The sequence below is a fragment of the Diachasma alloeum genome, unplaced genomic scaffold (assembly GCF_001412515.2).
Source record: "Diachasma alloeum isolate Michigan unplaced genomic scaffold, Dall2.0 Dall_scaffold_00485, whole genome shotgun sequence".
Lineage (NCBI taxonomy): Eukaryota > Metazoa > Arthropoda > Insecta > Hymenoptera > Braconidae > Diachasma > Diachasma alloeum.
Window position 1 is genome coordinate 346350 of NW_021680618.1, and position 20157 is coordinate 366506.

Sequence of the window (20157 nt, forward strand, 5' to 3'; positions counted from 1 at the left end):
TTGCATTTCATTGTCATGCAATAATTGAGCAGAATTCTAGAGTTTCCATTGATTTTTGCGTAGAATGTTGAACTCTCAATGACAAAATTCCTTGAAATTCCAGTAGAACCCAAATTCAAAAGAAAAATTTCGAGAACTGTACCAAAAATTTCCATCTACAAACACTTATATTTCGAATGTTTTGCTGGTTTCAATTTCGTTCAAACTTCTTAGATGGGTTGAGGGGGTCTCTAGGAATCATTTCCAATCGAGATCCCCGAACAATTGATTCCTCGAGTGGGATGATTTTTTTTTATTTGGAAAAAACTCGGAATTCGAGCTGGCAATCCACAAACACCCATATTTAAAATATTTTGCATGTTTCAATTTCATTCAAACTTCTTTGAGGGAAGAAGGGGGTTTACAGGAATCATTTCCAGTTGAGAAGATGATTGACGATTGATTTCTCGAGAGAAAAGATTTTTTCTGTACAACAGTCGAAATTCCGGCTTTTCACCGACAGAGACTCATATTTCGAATACTTTTCCTGTTTCAAATATTATTTTTGAATAGAACGGAGTTGACATTACCTTCGATTTTTTTTTCCCATAAAAAGGTTCACTTTGATAAAGAAAAAGGAAATAGTTGGAATCGAAGGAGAACAATTGCAACTTTGTGATTCAAGACAACGAAAAATTTCTTTCTGAAATTCCTACTGAAACCTGAAAAATATTTCTCAAAAGCCGGAATCCTTAAAAAATGCAACAGTTGAAATTATTCATTTTTGTGAGTAACAATTTCAAATCAATTTGGAAACCATTTTTCTAAGCTTTCAAAATGGTCATAAAACGATACAGAAATTGTCAATAATTGGCAGGAGCACTCTCATAGAAATTCCAATCCATTGATTTTTTCCTATGGAAAATTTTTCACTTAGCATTTCTATTTGAAATTACCAAAAGCCTCTTTTCTGGTTTGACGTCGGGGGTAAAAATTCGCAAAACCAATCATCCAATCTGGTAATAATATTCAGTTTCCCCAATGAAGTAATCAGTCGCATGTACTGTAATCATGTCTTAAAAGTACTCGAGGGAAGTTGAAAAATTACTTCTCACTAACATCATTGATATTTGTGAAACGTAGCAACAGTATTGGCAGAAAGTAAGAAAAGTACTGGCTGCCAGTACTTTGTCTACTTGATACGCAGATGTTGTACTCCAACCAAGGACCCAACGAAAAAAATTAACGGGAATCGATTCTGGGACCATGAGAGCGTGGGACTGGCGCTCTTATCAGTCGGCCGCGCCAGTTCAAGTTAAAATTGATGAATTTTTATTCTATTTATTCATCAATATTCCTCTATACCGCCTTTTCACCCACGCGCTCCACAAACCAAGATGTGATATTGTCCTCAATCGATAGAAAATCATTTATAAAGTCGATAGAGGGTAATATCATCTTTTTATATCAATTGGAATTGGGGAAACTTTGATAGGGGAGAGAAGAAATGATCAGCGGCGGAGCGATTGAGAACCCATGGTCTCCCCCCTGCCAGAAGACAGAAGAGTGGGGAGTCCGCGGCCTCCACTGCCGCGTTCACCACCACAGCGCACGTTTGACACACCGATACGCGCCGCTCTAACTCTGCCCCCTGATTAGCCGAGCTTCATTCTTGAATAAATCTTCAATGAAGCTTCGGATCGAAAAACTTCATTGGACTTTTCGATCCAGAATTCAACCCCCAATCCCCCATTCCAGGCAATACCTACATTTCTGGGACACCCTGTATAAATAAATGTATCATGGATATATGCCACATATATTCAACATATAGACGCATATATGTCACATATATCTTACATATATGTGTAATACAGCATTTTTGGCCGAATTTCATATATGAAAAATTGTATGTATTATATATACTGCAATTATGCGATTATACATGCAATATATATGTGATCATATAATCGACATATATGTGCGAGTTTCCAATTCATATGTATGTAGCATGTGTTTCACATATATTTCAAATCATATTTGAATTATAGGCAATATATATGCAAGATATGAGTGAAGCCTTGTAAAATGTTGAATATTAAGTTTATAAGTCCAATTCATGATTTTCTGCATATTGCTATCGCAGGCCTATCTAAATAGCCTATACGTAGAAATTAAATTTTCCTATGGAGGACTCGAACTTACAACCTACGGAGTCGCAACCTAACGCATTACCACGGAGCTATCGCAATTCGTAGTGGTAGAAATCCGCATTGTCTACATGAAGTATCCAAATCGATTTCAAATCCATTTGGAGTTGATAAATCTCCAACCAGTGCCCACTCAGTAGTTGACAGGAATTATTCTTCAGAGTCATAAAGCGGGTGATTTAAGGATCGGTTCTGGGAGGGGAGCGGTGCTGAAACTTAAAAATTTTAAGTCGTTGAAAGGACCCATCCAGCGACTTCTGATACATGATGAATTCATGTGAATTCATGGAACATGTGTGAATCAACCCGTTTTACCCCGTGTTTTATTCTGAAACTTCATTTTCCGAATTTGCAATTTTTTCCGCAAGTTTCTGAACTTTCATCCGATTAAAAATTTCTTTCATATATGGGTGAGACTCCAACGAATAAAATTGGGCATCCATTTTATTTTATTTTGAATAGAATATATAGTCAGTGATTGTTTTGAGATATAGGAAGGAGGGGGGAGGATAGTAGCACTCGGTAGCGAATAGGTAATGAGTTTCAGTGAGAACAATCCCTGAAAACCGAACTATCGGGTACTGATATCAACCAAACTGGGGTCCCAAAAATATTGTCTTCAGAACAAGTATGAAATCTTTTGACGAAAGTTTTTCCATTCTCAGTGCAAACTATTTTGCGCTTGAAAATTTTTTTGCTATGAATCTCGTGATAGAGGTAAAAACGCACTTCTCATAAAACTTTTTTTTTAGTATGGACAGAGTGCTAAAATCCCATGATTATTATCAGAAAGCAGAAACATCTTTTTAATTAGTTCATAGTTCTAGCACTTGACACTTATGATATTCAATTTCGGATATTGAATAAATAAAACGGGAAAAATGTACTTGTATACGGAAAAAAGTTATACAGAACGTTATAGTATACAGAACGCAAGAAGTTATTCAATGCGACGAAATCAAATCACTCCGAGGCTACAGAAATTACAAATAGAAGGTTCGGGACAAAATGTATCGATTTGAAGTTGACAAAAAAATTTGTATCTCACAAACAAATTCATGAGTTTAATCAACAAACGACATAAGCCCCACAAAGAAATTGTCAAATTTTCTGAAGGTCAAACGTTACGGGGATCAAAAGTGGATGGTTCAATTTCACGAGAGTCAAAAGTCAGGAGGGTTATAAGGAGATGGTCAAATTTTCCGACGGTCAAACGTCATGAGGGTCACAAGAAGATGATCAAATTGCACGAGTGTCGAACGCCATGAAAGTCACAAGAGGAAGGTCAAATTTCACGAGGGTCAAACATCACGAAGGTCACAAGAGGACGATCAGATTTCAAGAGAGTCAAACCTTACGAGGATTACAAGGAGACGGTCAAATTTCACGAGAGTAAAATTTTACCAGAGTCATATGAATGATGAAATTTTACAAGGGTCGAATATCGCGAGAGTCACGAGAAGATGGGCAAATTTCACGAGAGTCAAATGTCACGAGGGTTACCGGGAGAGCGTCAAGGTTTTTGAGGGTCGAACATCATCAGGGTCACAAGCGAATAGTCAAATTTTACGAGAGTCGAACGTCACGAGGGTCACAACAGGATAGTCAGATTTGACGAGGGTCAAACGAGGGTCACAAGGAGAACGCCATATTTTCAATTTCTAAGGGCCTCACATGGAGAGTTCAATAAACAATACCATAATCCTTCTTACAATTGAGTGTCTGAAATTGTGACTTGTGACTTTTGAACATCTTGATATATTTAGGCATCGTATTCCCTTGTGATATTTGCGATGTATGTAAAATTGACCGTCTCCTTGTAACCCTCGTGACGTTTGATTCTGGGAAAATTTGACCGTTTCGTAGTGCACCTTGTGACGTTTGACTCTCGTGAAATTTGATCGTCCCATTGTGACCCTGGTGCCGTTTGACCGTCATAAAATTTGATCATCTCTTTGGAATCCTCTTGAGGTTTGACTCTCATGAAATTAGACTACCTCCTTCGGACTTTCGTGACGATTGACCCTCAGACAATTTGACCACCTCCTTATGACCCTCGTAACGTTTGACCCTCAGAAAATTTGACCGCCTTGTGACACTCATAACGTTTTGGTCTCGTGAAATTTGACCATTCTCTTGTGACCTTCGCGACGTTTCACCCTCGAAAAATTTGACCATCTCCTTGTGATCTTTGCGATATTTGACTCTCGGGAAATTTGACTATTCTCTTGTGACTCGCGTGACGTGGTAAATCGCTTCTCCTACAATCATGTGCATGTTACTTCATCAGGAGTCTACTGTAATTGATTAAGGAAAGTTCCGAAAATTCTCGGTATTTTCACGATTGAACGCGAGACATTTCCGAAACAGTCTACAATTGGATCGTTTCACCAATTCTTCATTAATATGAATTTCAAATCGGATTTCTCCCGATTTTTTCACCCAAGGTGCATCCCTAGTAGGAATCTTCGGGATGCATCTATCTCACATATTTTCAGAGTATATGTTACACACATCTCACATATATGTAGATTATAAGCCGTGGGTATTAGAGACATATATAGTAACATATATTCTACATATATTCTACCTATATTTCACATATATTTTAACATATAAATGACTTATTTTTTACAAATATTTCAGAGTACATTTTCGCAAATGTGTGACATATATGTGGTATATATGTCAGTATATATTGTGACGTAATTTTCTGAGGTTCGGAACCCTCAGTCCACCACGTAGCCTTTCGACTTCCAACAATCCTGAAACGAGAACATAATTGGACGCCAGATCGTTATTACCAGAACGATCACTGGAACGAAACGAAACAAAGAATCTCCAGTACTGAAGCTCTGAACGGTGTCCCCCTAGCTCAAACGGAGAATGTTGTACGGGTCACTGAAGGAGCTTAGACCAGTACTTTAATCAGGAATGAAAAAAAAAACAAATTCACTGTTACCGAACTAATTTCATTAACTCTAAATCCTCTTTTTATCTCATAAATTATTCTAGCGAAACTTCAACGAACACTAGTTACAATAATTCACAATCGTTAAAATTAATTAATACAACAAAAGAAGTCAGTTGACGAACAATAATAAAAGTCAGGAAAATAAAACAAAATAGTAGAGTCAAAATATTCATGTGAATCCGCACGAAACCGAGAACAATTTAAATCAAAATGTCTCCGCGACAAGTAAAGCTAGCGAACGAACACAAAAGTAAACACTAACGTTAATCTCATGGCCAGCGAAACGTATCAAGGTCGCGAGACTTCAAAATTATTGCTCGAAATAACCGATAGCGAGAGCGTCCATTTCCAAATTAATTTAAACGCAACTCTAACTCTTCCACCGTTATTTTATTAATAGATCGCACGATAGAGAAATTCAAAACCAAAATAAAATCACAGCCTCGCGAGACAAATTATCCACGCGTTCAAACTCAAATCTCAGCCTTTGAACGCAACGACAACGCGACTAAGTGAAATAAAGGAAACTGCATTCCAACGTGAGAAAACGAGAGAACGAGAGAGAGCTGTACGAAGTATTTTGTTACAATAATTCTGATCAGAGTAGCCAGGACTCCATCAGGTAATTAATGAAAAAAACTACAGTCCTACGCGACTTAGATGTGCGGGATATCTAATCAAATTTTGTAGTCTTTACCCAAAGCCCTGCCCACGTGATAAATAACAATTTTCACCGAATAGAAGTAACCATCACGCTCACCCACGAGTCCGGTCTGCTGCGTTTGCCAAAAACCCTCCACTCTGCCAAATACTCCAGCAAATCCCGCTTGCCACGAAACCCATCGATTCTAGATTCCCAAAAAGGACTTCTCGGACTCCCCAAAACGGTTCCAGCTCCAGGGCAATTGCTTCGCCACCAAATTTTAGACGACGCTCGGATTATTGATGGCTACTCTACGAACACCAAACGGAAAGTGAGGTGGATTTTCCCGTAATTACGATGCTAAACGCCGAAAACGCGGCAACGAGCCCCATTGGCTCATCCGTGACAGCAACTCTCCATTTAGAATCCGAGTTACCAGGATTCAGCCATTTTCCCCAGCATATCTAGTCAGCCTGCGTAACATTCGCGCATGCGCAACGCCAACCTCCAACATAAATCTCCATCATAAAATTATGTATCCCTTAGGATTAATCAGAACCTTCAGTAGTCATGCTCGAAAACTGTCCCATGGCCGCAACTATTCCTCCGAAACTCCAAAATAAAGCTGCTTTCGGATTTTCACACTTTTCTCCACTCCTCTCTCTCCTCTCCCAATCATCAGGTGTTTGTGTCACGCTCCATCAACGTCACCCCGAGAGCTAGCGACACCTAGGCTGTCCGAAGACCCATGATACTCGCTCGGTGAAACCCGAAGTCCTCTCGGAATCCCTCATGAATATTCAGCGTCTCCGAAGTCCTTCTCGATGTCCCTCGTAGACTCTCGAATCCCTTAAAGTCCTCCGACGACATCTCCATTTGAGAGTGTGGCAGCGCCAAATTCGATTCAAAATGAAACATATGAAAATAAATAACGAAACGAAATTCTAATTATGACTCTCGCTATCGGCGGTTGATTTTCCGTCTGGTGATTTTCTTCAACTTACCCACACGCGAAACGGTCGAAAACAATAATATTTGTGATGGATAATGCAGGGTGTCCCTGAAGTACATGCCGATCTGAAACCGGCAGGTTCACGGGGACATCCTGAACAGAAAAGTCCTTTTCCACTTTTTGATCAGAAGCACCCCTGAGGAGTTATTAGAGTGAGAAGGATAGCCAATGGCGCTACAGCGTTCGGCAGCGTTTAGCTGTACGCCCGTGTGGCTGTGCGCATCAGTGTGCGTGATGCCCCTTCCACTGAGCAGGAGGCGGGATAGAGTTCCCCTTCCACTCGTGAGCGAGAGAGAGAAGGAACGATACTTCTCTGTCTCTCTTATTATGTTTTTGGAGGGGATTACGAAAGAGAAAAAAAATGATTCTTTCCTCTCTCGCTTTGAGTAAACAATTAATAATTGTTAATTGTTTACGGAATCGCCACATCTCTGATTTTTTTATTTTGATGGAATTTTGCTAAAAAAAATATTTTTGTAATTAACTCGTAAACAAATGGGTTTACAGCATTTTGCAAAAAAAAACTTGTTTGAAACACAACTAAAATTCCAGAATATTCTGGTCGACCATCGGTCTACTTCTAAAATCTTCGGGACCCTTCGGGTCATCAGTCATAAGTGACCGAAACACGCGCGAATCAGTTTAGGCTTAGCCTCTCACCGTACAATTCTAACTCGGGTAAATCACCTGCGGAAGTCTTTCATCGCACCTCACCGAGTACAGTAGCTTCTTGAACCTCACTTAGCTTACTAGTAACCAAGTACAACACCGGTCTTTGTAAGATCAACGTTTCGTTCAGTACATCATCTCAGTTTTATCCGTCTAAATTCAACTATTATCAGTGATTCAACTTTATTAAAATTGCAGAAAATCAGCCGTGATTTTAAGACACTCAACAGTGACATTTAATACCAAAGAGTGTACAAGGAATTTATTTAACGACGTGGTTCGATCCCACGAATAAATAGTGATATTTTTATAATCAGTGCCATCATTAATTTTCCAGTATCTCCCTCCACATTTTTCTCCCACATCCACCCTAAATCTAGTTCCTCACCAAACAAAACTTTTTTGTAGAAGATCAAATTTCCTGCAAAGAACGTCCTATGGTATAATAACGTAAACCCAATAGTTTATTACATAATTACATAACAATATTAATTATATTTTTGTAATTATTTAATAAACTACTGAATTTAGGTTATTTCATTATAAGACCTTTTTTGTAAGAAATTAGATTCCCTACAAAAAACAATAAATGGTAAAATGTTGTAAATCCATTTGTTTACAAGATAATTGTAAAAAAGTGTTTTTCAACAAAAATATCCACGAAAATCAAAGCCCGTCCCTTTCCCATTTTTGAGACAACTGTTTAATTGCTAATTATCTCAAAAATCAAGAGAGTTAAGGAATTTTCTCTTAAGATATTTTTTGTTGTCAATTAAATTTACCACAAAAAAGGTATGTTTGAAATTCAGCTATTCAAACTAGTCAAACGATCACTGGGCTCAACGAAAATATCGAGAAACTTCGGGACCCTTCGGCGTCACGATCAGCTACGAAGAAAATCCCCGAAAAAGTCAGTAGTATCGTTCTAGTCACCGAGAGAGTCACTCTAATCACAATATTGTATCGCCGTAACCGCTCAATCGAGGACATCACCGGAGTACATCAACGCGATATATTTGAGTTTAGCGCTTCGTACAGCGTCTCTATTCAATTTAATTATATTATCAATTGATTCCGAGTTAACTATCAATTATTTTGAGTCAATCATCAACTTTAATATCGAGAGAATCTCAAGTGCAGTGCATTTTCAAATCAGCATTTAATTGATTTTTTCGAGCAACTCAACAGTTTAACATTATTAATTTATCAAGACGCGTGGGTTATTCCACAATAAAGTACATCAACAGTGTGGTTTTATAATTCCGCGTGTTTTAATTTTCCACCTCCTTCCACAATTACACTTTTCTCCAACCGGCATCTCAATTTAGCTTCAATCTCAAACAAAGTCTTCTGACAAAATCCAGTAAAATCTTTTGTTCAAAAGATAATTCACAATCAAACGATGACCTCAAAAATGGGAAGAGTATGGCCTTCGATTTTCGTGAAATTTTGCTGAAAAAAAATGTTTTGGCAATTATCTCGTAAACAAATGGGTTCACAGCATTTTGCCAAAAAAACTTGTTCGAAATGCAGCTTAAAATCTCCATATGAGTCACGGTCGACTAACTCGGCCATCTCCGAAAATCTCCGTGACCCTTCGGGTCAACGGACACAGGTCAGCGCGGCACCCGGAAGAGTCAGTCCTCAGTTGTGTTCAAGTATCGTCACGATAATGATCGAGTAGAGTCAGTTACTCATCAGTATTCTTAATTTAATATCTTGCTCAGTACATCAACTTGTTGATTAATTTCAGTCTAAATTCTGTGACTCAACGAATTGAAAGTGAAAAGATAATCATCAGTTTAATTAGACCTTCAACAATAATAAATTACCAAAGAGTGTAAATAATTTTGACAAGTGGTTCGATCCTACATAAATATAGTGTGATTTTTTCAATCCGCCTAAAGTAATTTTCCCAACATATCCCTCCACATTTTTATCCTACATCCATCCTAACCCTAGACATTCACCAAACAGTGGTCCTTCGAGCCGGATTGTTGGTGAAAACGTGTGTAAAGTACTGTGGAAAATTCAAAGTACGCCTCGTGTCGAATAAACTTTCGGGGTTCACACGGGCAATTCAAGGGACAGTTCTAGAAGATTCGCTTTGTTTACACCCGCAAAGACGACGGGGTAACAAAGGACACAGTGAGTGCATCAGTATCGGAGATCGGAAAGAATCGGGAGTGACGAATGTCGCCGAAGCCCACCAACGCTTGGCCACGTGCGCCACGCGACAGGCGACTCACCAAAGTTCGGCGATCGGTAACTCACCCAACTCTCAACGGTCGGTAACTCACCCAACTCTCAGCAGTCGGTAATTCACCCGACTCCCAAAAGCCGATAACTCACCTAAACCGACAACTTAGCACGGACAATCACCATGGCAGACGACACTAAGGTCAACGAACCCAAGGAAGAAACTGAACAACCAGTGAGCGATAGTGAGGAAATCGAGCAAGTCACACAAGAAGAGGGACTGCCAGCAAAAAATGAAGCAGTTACAACGAAGCCAATCATCACTCCTGAGGATATCAACAGTCCAAGTGGAGCGTCAGGATCAAAGGAGCCCGCTCAACGAACGGGCTCCTTTGAAGTTGAAGTCAACGCCTGCAGCTTCAAAAATAGCACTCACCATGCAACAGGAAGGTCAATCAAGACTATTAACGTTTAAGGTAGAGACTCTGATGGAGATCCATCATGACCTCCCGCAGGACGTTGAAACTGAAGAGGACCTCACCCTAGAGGATAATCGAGGCAGAATGGAACGAATATTTTCAAATTTATGCCAATCCAGCTGAGTTTCTTTCCCCTGATCACGAGTATGTCAATGAAATGATCCATGAACGAGCCACCAGGACAAGACGACAAGCCCTGATGCTCATTGCTCGGCTGAAGGGTCAACTGGCAAGGAAGAAGGATTCAATTAGCAGCTCAACGGATCAAATCCAGGAAAATCAGCTAAAGCGTCTTGACATCAAGCCATTCGATGGGAAACCGAAGGAATCGAAGGAGTTCAGTGACCTTTTCTTGTCACTGGTGGGAAACATAACATCAATTCCACCAGTACAGAAATTGTTGAGACTAAAGGGATGCCTGAGAGGTCCTGCAGCAGCTCTCCTCTCAACCGTTCAGGCCAAGGACAAAAACTATGACAAGGCTTGGCAGAAACTCACCAGGAAGTACGAGGACCCTAGGCTCGTCGCTCAGTCGCTTTTTAACAGAATCCTGACGCTGCCGAAAATCACTCAAGCGACAGAAGAGAACCTCAGCGCCAATGAAGTAGCAGCATTAGAGACCCTCGATCAACTGCAAGACGTGACGGGGTTAACGACGGAAAACGTTGCTGAACAGCTGATAGCCCACTTACTGAGGAGATCTCTTGATGCAGAGACACTCAAGCAGTGGGAACTAAAGTTGGGAGACTCCAAGGATTTCCCGACCCTCAAAGAATTCGTGGCATTTATCGAAGCCTGCGGCAGAGGGATCAACGCAGGTGCAAAGCTGTTATCAACGGAGGAAATCAACACAGCCACGAAGAAGTCAGCTCCACCAAAGAAAAGGAGCATCTATACAGCAGCAACTCACCAGCAAGAAAATAAGGAGCCAGAAAGGCAACTTCCCAGGAACTGCTGTGCCTACTATCAGGATAAGCATTTCATCGCATCCTGCCAGAGGTTCATTGAGCTCACCCCAGCTAAGAGAAATGAAGTCGTTATCACCAAGGGGCTGTGCTTCAACTGCTTAGGGCCACACACGAAGGCCAAGTGCACGTCGGACAAGAAGTGCCACAAATGCAGCAGGTATCACCACACTCTCATCCATGGAGGGAGCTCATGGACGATGAGCCCGCCTACAGCCCGACGCACTCCAGCTGAGCCCATCCAGACTGCCGGAACATCCAGGCAGCAAGAGGATCATGGGAACAGTGAGTGAATGAATTCAACCTCAATAGCACACTCACCATCTCATTGATCATTCCTCAACATTAGAATCCAGTACATCACCACCAGTAGCAGTGAACTTCAACATCAAAATGATCAATGAGAAAGCAGAGAACATCAACCACGAAATTCACCAAGGAGAAGCAGATCAACAGTCAGTGCTGTTGGCAACAGCCCGAGTAAAAGTAATATCATCGAGAGGATTCACGACAAAAGCCAGAGCACTCATCGACCAGGGTTCAGAGGTATCGTTTATCTCCGAACAATTAGTTAACCAACTGCATTTACAGAGAAGAGCATCAACAGTGGAGCTAGTGGGAATTGGTGGAATTAATTCAGGACATACCAGAGGAATAGTCTCAGTCACTCTACAAGCGAGCCACGGGACTGATCAACTGCAACTCAACGCCCACATTCTAAAGGAGCTCACCGCAATAATTCCATCATTTTCATGCTCATCAGCGAGGATCGGCTCACTTCAGAATCTTCAGCTAGCTGATCCCCATTATCTAAGGCCTGGACCAATCGACATCATACTAGGGGCTGACAACTATGGGCAGATCATCATGGATGAAGTTGTCAAGTCAGNCAGGGTTCAGAGGTATCGTTTATCTCCGAACAATTAGTTAACCAACTGCATTTACAGGGAAGAGCATCAACAGTGGAGCTAGTGGGAATTGGTGGAATTAATTCAGGACATACCAGAGGAATAGTTTCAGTCACTCTACAAGCGAGCCATGAGACTCATCAACTGAAACTCAACGCCCACATTCTAAAGAAGCTTACCGCAATAATTCCGTCATTTTCATGCTCATCAGCGAGGATCGGCTCACTTTAGAATCTTCAGCTAGCCAATCCCCATTATCTAAGGCCTGGACCAATCGACATCATACTAGGGGCTGACAACTATGGGCGGATCATCATGGATGAAGTTGTCAAGTCAGAGCAATCGAGAGTAGTTGGCCAACGCACAGTATTTGGTTGGATAGTATCCGGACCAATCGAATGCACACATTGTTCAATAAAGGTATCTCTATCAGCTGTACGAGAATCTTCGAGTGAACAACTTCTAGAGCTTCTCCAGAAATTTTGGGTCCAGGAAGAACTGCCAAACAAGAGATCATCAACATCAGAGCTTTCACCAGATGAGTACGAGTGCGAGATACACTTTAGAGCAACTCATAGCAGAGACAACACCGGGCGATACATCGTGAGACTGCCGCTCAAAACTTCAGCTGCAGCGCTAGAAGAATCGAAATTCAAAGCAGCACATCAACTCAAATCGATCGTGAGTAGACTCAACACAGATCAAGCATACTCCCAGTTGTACAGAGAGTTCATCAACGAGTACGCAGCACTGGGGCACATGAGAATAGCACCAGAGCCTCCAGAACCCGTGCCAGCCTACTATCTTCCACATCACGGGGTACTGAGAGAGGAGGCCATCACGACGAAGCTGAGAGTCGTATTCAATGGCTCTAGCCCCAGTTCATCAGGTATGTCACTTAACGATATACTGTATTCTGGTGAAAAATTGCAGAACGATGCCATGGTTATCCTGACTTGGATGAGGAGGCACAGGCTCGTATTTGGCACGGATATTGTCAAGATGTTTCGCCAGATACGAGTTCACCAAGATGACTGGATTTTCAGAGAATCCTGTGGATCGACGAGAATCAACAACCATTCACCTACCAGTTAACGACAGTCACCTACTGACTAAATTGTTCTCAATGGTTGTCGTTACGTGTTCTTCAACAACTAGCAGAAGATGAAGGGCACCGCTTCCCAGCAGCAGTAGAGACACTCACCAGAGGTCGTTACGTTGACGACATTTACGGCGGTGCAGAGACAGAAGACGATCTCAAGGAGATCGCAACGCAACTACAAGGGCTTTGCCATGCAGGAGGCTTCTCTCTACAGAACTGGAGCAGCAATTGTCCAGAGACTCTGCAGGATTTGGGCCTATCAACTGAAGAAGAAATTATCCAGTTCGAGGAGTCAGTCACCAAGGTACTTGGATTGTGTTGGTATCAATCCACCGACATATTCCGGTACAAATCAAAAGACTTCAATACGACGACAATCACCAAGAGAGGAGTCTCTTCTGAAATAGCCCAGATCTTTGATCCACTGGGATTTATCGCACCAGTTGTCGTCCAGGGAAAGATTCTCCTACAAGATCTTTGGAGATTGAAATTAAAATGGGATGATCCTCTTCCAGACGAGTATGTTCAACGCTAGAAGACATTCCTAGAGAATCTCAATGACCTAGATAGAGTAACTATACCTAGATGGCTGAGAATTTCAACAGAGAGACTCAACATCCAAATTCATGGATTTGCAGACGCTTCAACGGTAGCCATGAGTGCAGTGGTGTATATTCGCACCAAAACCCTCAACGACTCAACATCAACAGTGCTGGCAGGCGCGAAGACGAATGTAGCACCACTCAAGCGCATGACCATCCCTTGTTTAGAGCTCACAGCAGCTCTTCTACTGACTCAGCTAGTGGCATCAACGAAGCAAATGCTTCAACTCGACCAGGTAGAGACCTATCTCTGGTCTGACTCTTCAGTAGCACTAGCTTGGATCAGGAGCAACGCATCAAGATGGAAGGTCCACAACAGGTTCGTCAAGATCCAGGAAACTCTCCCGAATACTACCTGGAGACATGTCAGTGGGAAGGAGAATCCAGCTGATTATGCCTCCAGAGGCATATCACCGAGCCAGTTAGCAGATCATCAACTGTGGCGGTCAGGACCTGAATGGATCAATAAGGATCCTGAAGAATGGCCACAATCATCAATCGATGCTCCAGCCATGGACATCCCAGAGGTGGCCAGAGAAGCAAAACCAGCATCAGCCCATCTAGTTGCAATTAAAATCAACGAAATTGCAGAGCTACTTAACAGGTATCAGACGATGGCTAAATTGCTAGCCGTAACAGCTACGGCCAATAGAGCTATCGACAGATTCAGGAGGCAGCCAACGCCCCCGGGACCTGTCTTGACAAAAAGAGAATTCAACGACGCAAGGTTATTTTGGGTAAAGATAACCCAATATCAATACTTTGAGCCAGCCATTCGAGTACTCCAGAAAAATCACCAACTACCGAGATATCATCAACTAGCGAAGCTGACACCCACACTAGACAACGAAAGGATCATGAGACTTGGGAGATGCCTCAAGAACTCGCAGCTGAATCCAGATGAAATTCACCCAATAATCTTGCCTCGCCAGTCACGCCTCACCACACTACTCATCGAAGAACTTTGAGGTGTGTAGGCCTCACCTTGGCCTACATACGTCAAAGGTACTGGATAATCGGCGGCAGAGGCACAGTTAGAGCATATATTCAACGCTGTGCCATCTGCACCGGACACCGAGGAAGACAGGCCCAGCAACAGATGGGTCAACTACCAGCAACGAGAATCTCACCACCAAGAGCATTTCTCCACACAGGGGTGGACTATGCAGGACCGTTCGTCATCCTCAAATGGAGACCAACGAATGCACAACCAGGGTCAATGCACATTGCAGTTTTTGTATGCTTCACCACATCAGCAGTTCACCTAGAGCTAGTCACCAGACAGACAACTGACGCCTTCATCGGAGCCTACAAGAGATTCACCGGAAGACATGGTATTCCAGCTGTCATGTACAGTGACAATGCCACTACCTTCGTGGGCGCAGCAGAGGTCCTAGAGAAGATCTATCACCGAGCATCCAGAGAAAATAAGCAGGTTCAGGCTGCTCTCGCCACCAATGGGACTCAATGGAGCTTTTCACCACCACGAGCACCCCATTTTGGCGGCAAGAGGGAAGCAGCAGTGAAATCAACAAAGTATCACCTTAGAAGAGTCTTGGGGACAACAACACTCACATTTGAGAAACTCAACAGTGTCGTGATCCAGATAGAGACCTGCCTAAATTCCAGGGCAATCTGTCCCATGTCAGATGACCCAGACGATCTCCAAGTACTCACCCCAGGACACTTCCTGATAGGTGAGCCGCTTCAACTGATTCCAGAGCCATCAATCATCGACAAGAACCCCAGCAAACTGCAGAGATGGAACCTGGTAACGCAGCTAACACAACAATTCTGGTCCAGGTGGGCTAAAGAGTGTCTTCAACGATATCAGGCAATCTATAAGTGGACACATCGAGAAGAGAACATCAAGGTTGGCGACATGGTGCTGATGATCGACGAAAATTATCCACCAGCACAATGGCCAATCGGAACAGTCATAGCGACACGCTCAGGAGCAGATCGGCTAACGAGAGTCGCAACTGTAAGAACCGCAAAAGCAGAAGTACCAAGGCAGGCAGATGGATCACCAATCATACAAAACATCAGAAAAATCTACACAGAGCTTGACAGACCAATCACCAAGCTTTGCCTACTGCCATCAGATCCACCACCTCCAGAGCAACCTCCAGACGATGATGCAGAAGAAGCTCAACAGGATTAGAATCACCATTAATTCATCATCCCTGATGATGAATTGCCCCCGGGGTGTTCGAAATGCAGCTAAAAATCTCCATATTAGTTACGGTGGACTAACTCGGCCATCTCCGAAAACCTCCGTGACACAGGTCACAGGTCTGCGCGGCACCCGGAAGAGTCAGTCATCAGTTGTGTTCAAGTATCGTCACGATAATGATCGAGTAGAGTCAGTTATTCATCAGTATTCTAAATTTAATATCTTGTTCAGTACATCAACTTGTTGATTAATTTCAGTCTAAATTCAGTGACTCAAAGAATTGAAAGTGAAAAGACAATCATCAGTTTAATTAGACCTTCAACAATTAAATTACCAAAGAGGGTAAATAATTTTGACAAGTGGTTCGATCCCACATAAATATAGTGTGATTTTTTTCATCCGCCTAAAGTAATTTTCCCAACATCTCCCTCCACATTTTCATCCCACATCCACCCTAACCGTAGACATTCACCAAACAAAACTTTTTTTTAGAAAATCAAATTTTCCACAAAAAAAGCTCTATGGTGTAATAACGTGAACCCAATAATTTATTAAATAATTACATAACAATGTTAATTACATTTTTGTAATTATTTAATAAACTACTGAATTTAGGTTATGTCATCATAAAACGCTTTTTGTAGGAAATTAGATTCCCTACAAAAAACATTTAATGGCAAAATGTTGTAAACTCATTTGTTTACAAGATAATTGTAAAAAAGTGTTTTTCAACAAAAAAAATCCACGAAAATCAGAGCCCGTCCCTTTCCCATTTTTGAGACAGTTGTTCATTTGGACATTTGGCCATGGTCGCAGCTATGGGATGGACGTTGGGGATTGTCAAACGTCACTAGGGTCACTTGCGGATGGTCAAACGTCACGAGAGTCCCTTTGGGAAGAGTCAAACGTCACAAGAGTCATTTGGGGGAAAGTCAAACGTCACGAGAGTCCCTTTGGGAAGAGTCAAACGTCACAAGAGTCATTTGGGGGAAAGTCAAACGTCACGAGAGTCCCTTTGGGAAGAGTCAAACGTCACAAGAGTCATTTGGGGGAAAGTCAAACGTCACGAGGGTCACTTGATGCAGAGTCAAATGTTACAAGGATCACTTGGGGGAGAGTCACATCTCACAAAAATCCCTCGGTAGAAAGTCAAACGTCACGAGGGTCACTTGGAGGAAGAGTCAAACGTCAAGAAGGTCACTTGAAGGAACAGTCAAACCTCACGAGGGTCACTTGGGAGAAGAGCCAAACGTCACAAGGGTCACTTGGGGGAAAGTCAAACGTCACAAGGGTGATTTGCGGATGGCCAAACATCACGAGGGTCATTTGCGGATGGTCAAACGTTAGGAGGGTGAGTTGGGGGAGAGTCAAACGTCACAAGGGTGATTTGCGGATGGCCAAACATCACGAGGGTCATTTGCGGATGGTCAAAGGTTAGAAGGGTGCCTTGGGGGAGAGTCAAACGTCATAAGGGTCATTTGCGTTTGGTCAAACGTCACGAGGGTCATTTAGGCGAGAATCAAACGTCACAAGAGACACTTGGGGGATAGTCAAACTTCACAAGGGTCACTTGTGGATGGTCAAACGTCACAAAAGTCACTAGGGAAAAATCACAATAGTTTTCGGGGAAAATTTGAATTATTGACAATTCAAGAGATGCAATATTTCAGATAGCCTAGAAGCTTGACAACAACAGAAACAATTTCCAAAGTTGCTACTTACACAATACACATGGTGTTAAATGAGACATCCATACATTGGCTTTTTCCACTTGCAATTCTCGAGAGCCTCGTGAGCCTCAGACTCTAAAAATAATTTTATTTTCCCCCAAGTGACCCTCGTGAGCTTTGATTGTTTCTTCAAGTGACCCTCCTTACGTTTGTCTCTCCCTCAAGGCACCCTCCTAACGTTTGACCACCCACAGGTGACCCTTATAACGTTTGATTCTCCTCCCAAATGACGCTTGTGAAGTTTGACTTTCCACCAAGTGACCCTCGTGACGTTTGACCATCACATGGCTACGGCCGTGGCCATTGTTGCACGTGAAAGGATGGAAATCCAACGTTATCATTAGGTGGCCCTGGAAAGGGCCGATTTTTATCATTGCCCTCAAAAGGACAATTTTCTCCATGATCCTAAAGAACATTCTCCACGTGTCCTCCACCAGCTGCAATGCATAGTCCTGCTCTCTTCAGAAGATTCTCCCTCATGCGTTGTAGCTCTTCGGGAGTGATAGTGGCTACTGCAGCGTGCTGCAGTGCAGTCATCTCCTCCTGATTTCCTGGATTATAAGGGGATATCCGGGACTCCAGAGTACCCCACAAGAAGAAATCCAATGGAGTGAGGTCTAGAGACCGCGGGGGCCAAGTCACAGGTGGATGGCGACGTCCACCCCTGTCCCGATCGTTCCGGTTCCCTATCCAGCGATCCGGAAACCACTCATTCAGCTGGTCCACTACTGCCACGCACGTATGAGCTCGAGCCCCATCGTGCTGGAACCAAATATCTCTGTCACCAGGACTGTCACCGACGACAGTTACAAGGCGATCTTGCAAAAATCCCAAGTAATTGCCACCCTGAAACAAAAACAAATTACAATAATTATTCGTGTATGAAATCATAGAGAGTGAAAAATAGAACAATGGCCACACCATCCATGGTGTGGACTTTCTGGGACACCATTCGGAGTGAATTGAAGAGGGAATTAATGTTAAATTAACACGGAGACATTTTTCCATTTTCTGCAGTGTAGGATAAAGAAAAAATACTTACGTCGAGACGTCCTAGTAAGTGATAATGTGGACTTCATCACCAGTGATTCCTCCCCAGATGTTCATACTGTCCCAACGATACTGATAGTTCGATTCTTTCGCGAGACGACCATTTTCAATAGTCCAATGATGCTCATTGTGCTGATTGATAATCCCCTTTCTCACGAAAAGTTTCTCATCTGTCCAGCAAACGTTGCGTATGAAATCGGGATCGCGAATTCCGTCAAGGAGCCATTGGCAGAACTCCACATGCTTCGGCAAATCCTCCGCTTTCAGCTCCTGAACACGCGTGTACTTCCATGGATGGAAACCTTCACTTTTCATCACACGATGAACCGTGGAACGGTCCGTGTGTAATGCGGATGCGATTCCCCGGATGGACAGTCCTGAATATTCCTCGACACACTTGAGAATTTCCTCCGCCAACTCCACGTGACCTGCTCGTCTTGGGCGCCTTTCGCCGTGCCTTGGGAGGACTTCACCCTCCCTCAACCGTTGAAAAGCATCGCTGAAGGTACGTGGATCAGGTACCACACGATTTGGGAACTTCTCCACGTAGATTCAGCTTCGTAGAGCAGCTTCCGCCCCATTGCCCCTCGCAACACCATGAACTGCCACCATATCTGCGTATTCCGCTGCCGTGAATCGAACCATTTTCACGATGTGTATTGCACGGAAATCACAATACGAATGACCACGTCGAATAAAAGAATTAACAAAATCGGAAAAAAATGAGTCGTGAGCGAGCTCACGTGTTTCTCAAAAGAACTTCTTTGTTTTTTCATTTGTTTTTCCTAGACCTCACTCCATTGGATTTCTTCTTGTGGGGTATTCTGGAGTCCCGGAAATACCCTCACAATCCAGGAAATCAGGAGGAGATGACTGCACTGCAGCACGCTGCAGTAGCCACTATCACTCCCGAAGAGCTACAACACATGAGGGAGAATCTTCTGAAGAGAGCAAGACTCTGCATTGCAGCTGGTGGAGGACACGTGGAGAATGTTCTTTAGGATCATGGAGAAAACTGTCCTTTTTAGGGCAATGATAAAAATCCGCCCGTTTCAGGGCCACCAAATGATAACGTTGGATTTCCATCTTTTCACGTGCAAAAATGGCCATGGCCGTAGCCATGTGATGGTCAAACGTACCAAGGGTCACTTGGTGGAAAGTCAAACTTCATAAGGGTCATTTGGGAGGGAAATCAAACGTTACGAGGGTCACCTGTGGGTGGTCAAACGTTAGGAGGGTGCCTTGAGGGAGAGACAAACATAAGGAGGGTCACTTGAAGAACCAATCAAAGCTCACGAGGGTCACTTGGGGGAAAATAAAATTATTTTTAGAGTTTGAGGTTCACATGGCTCACGAGAATTACAAGTTGAAAAAGCCAATGTAGGGACAATGGTGAAATTATGGATGTCTCATTTAACACCATGTGTAGTGTGTAAGTAGCAACTTTGGAAATTGTTTC

General features: G+C 42.7%; 2 protein-coding genes across 2 annotated transcripts; both read left to right on the forward strand.

Annotated features, from left to right (window-relative positions):
* Positions 1-10322: 10322 nt before the first annotated feature.
* LOC107042519 lies at positions 10323-12057 on the forward strand. The gene is made up of 2 exons (XM_015263588.1): positions 10323-11415; positions 11480-12057. The coding sequence occupies exons 1-2, from the start codon at positions 10323-10325 to the stop codon at positions 12055-12057; spliced, it is 1671 nt and encodes a 556-aa protein (XP_015119074.1).
* Positions 12058-12353: 296 nt separating this feature from the next.
* On the forward strand, positions 12354-13133 carry LOC107042520. The gene has a single exon (XM_015263589.1). The coding sequence runs from the start codon at positions 12354-12356 to the stop codon at positions 13131-13133; it is 780 nt and encodes a 259-aa protein (XP_015119075.1).
* The last annotated feature ends 7024 nt before the right edge of the window (positions 13134-20157 follow it).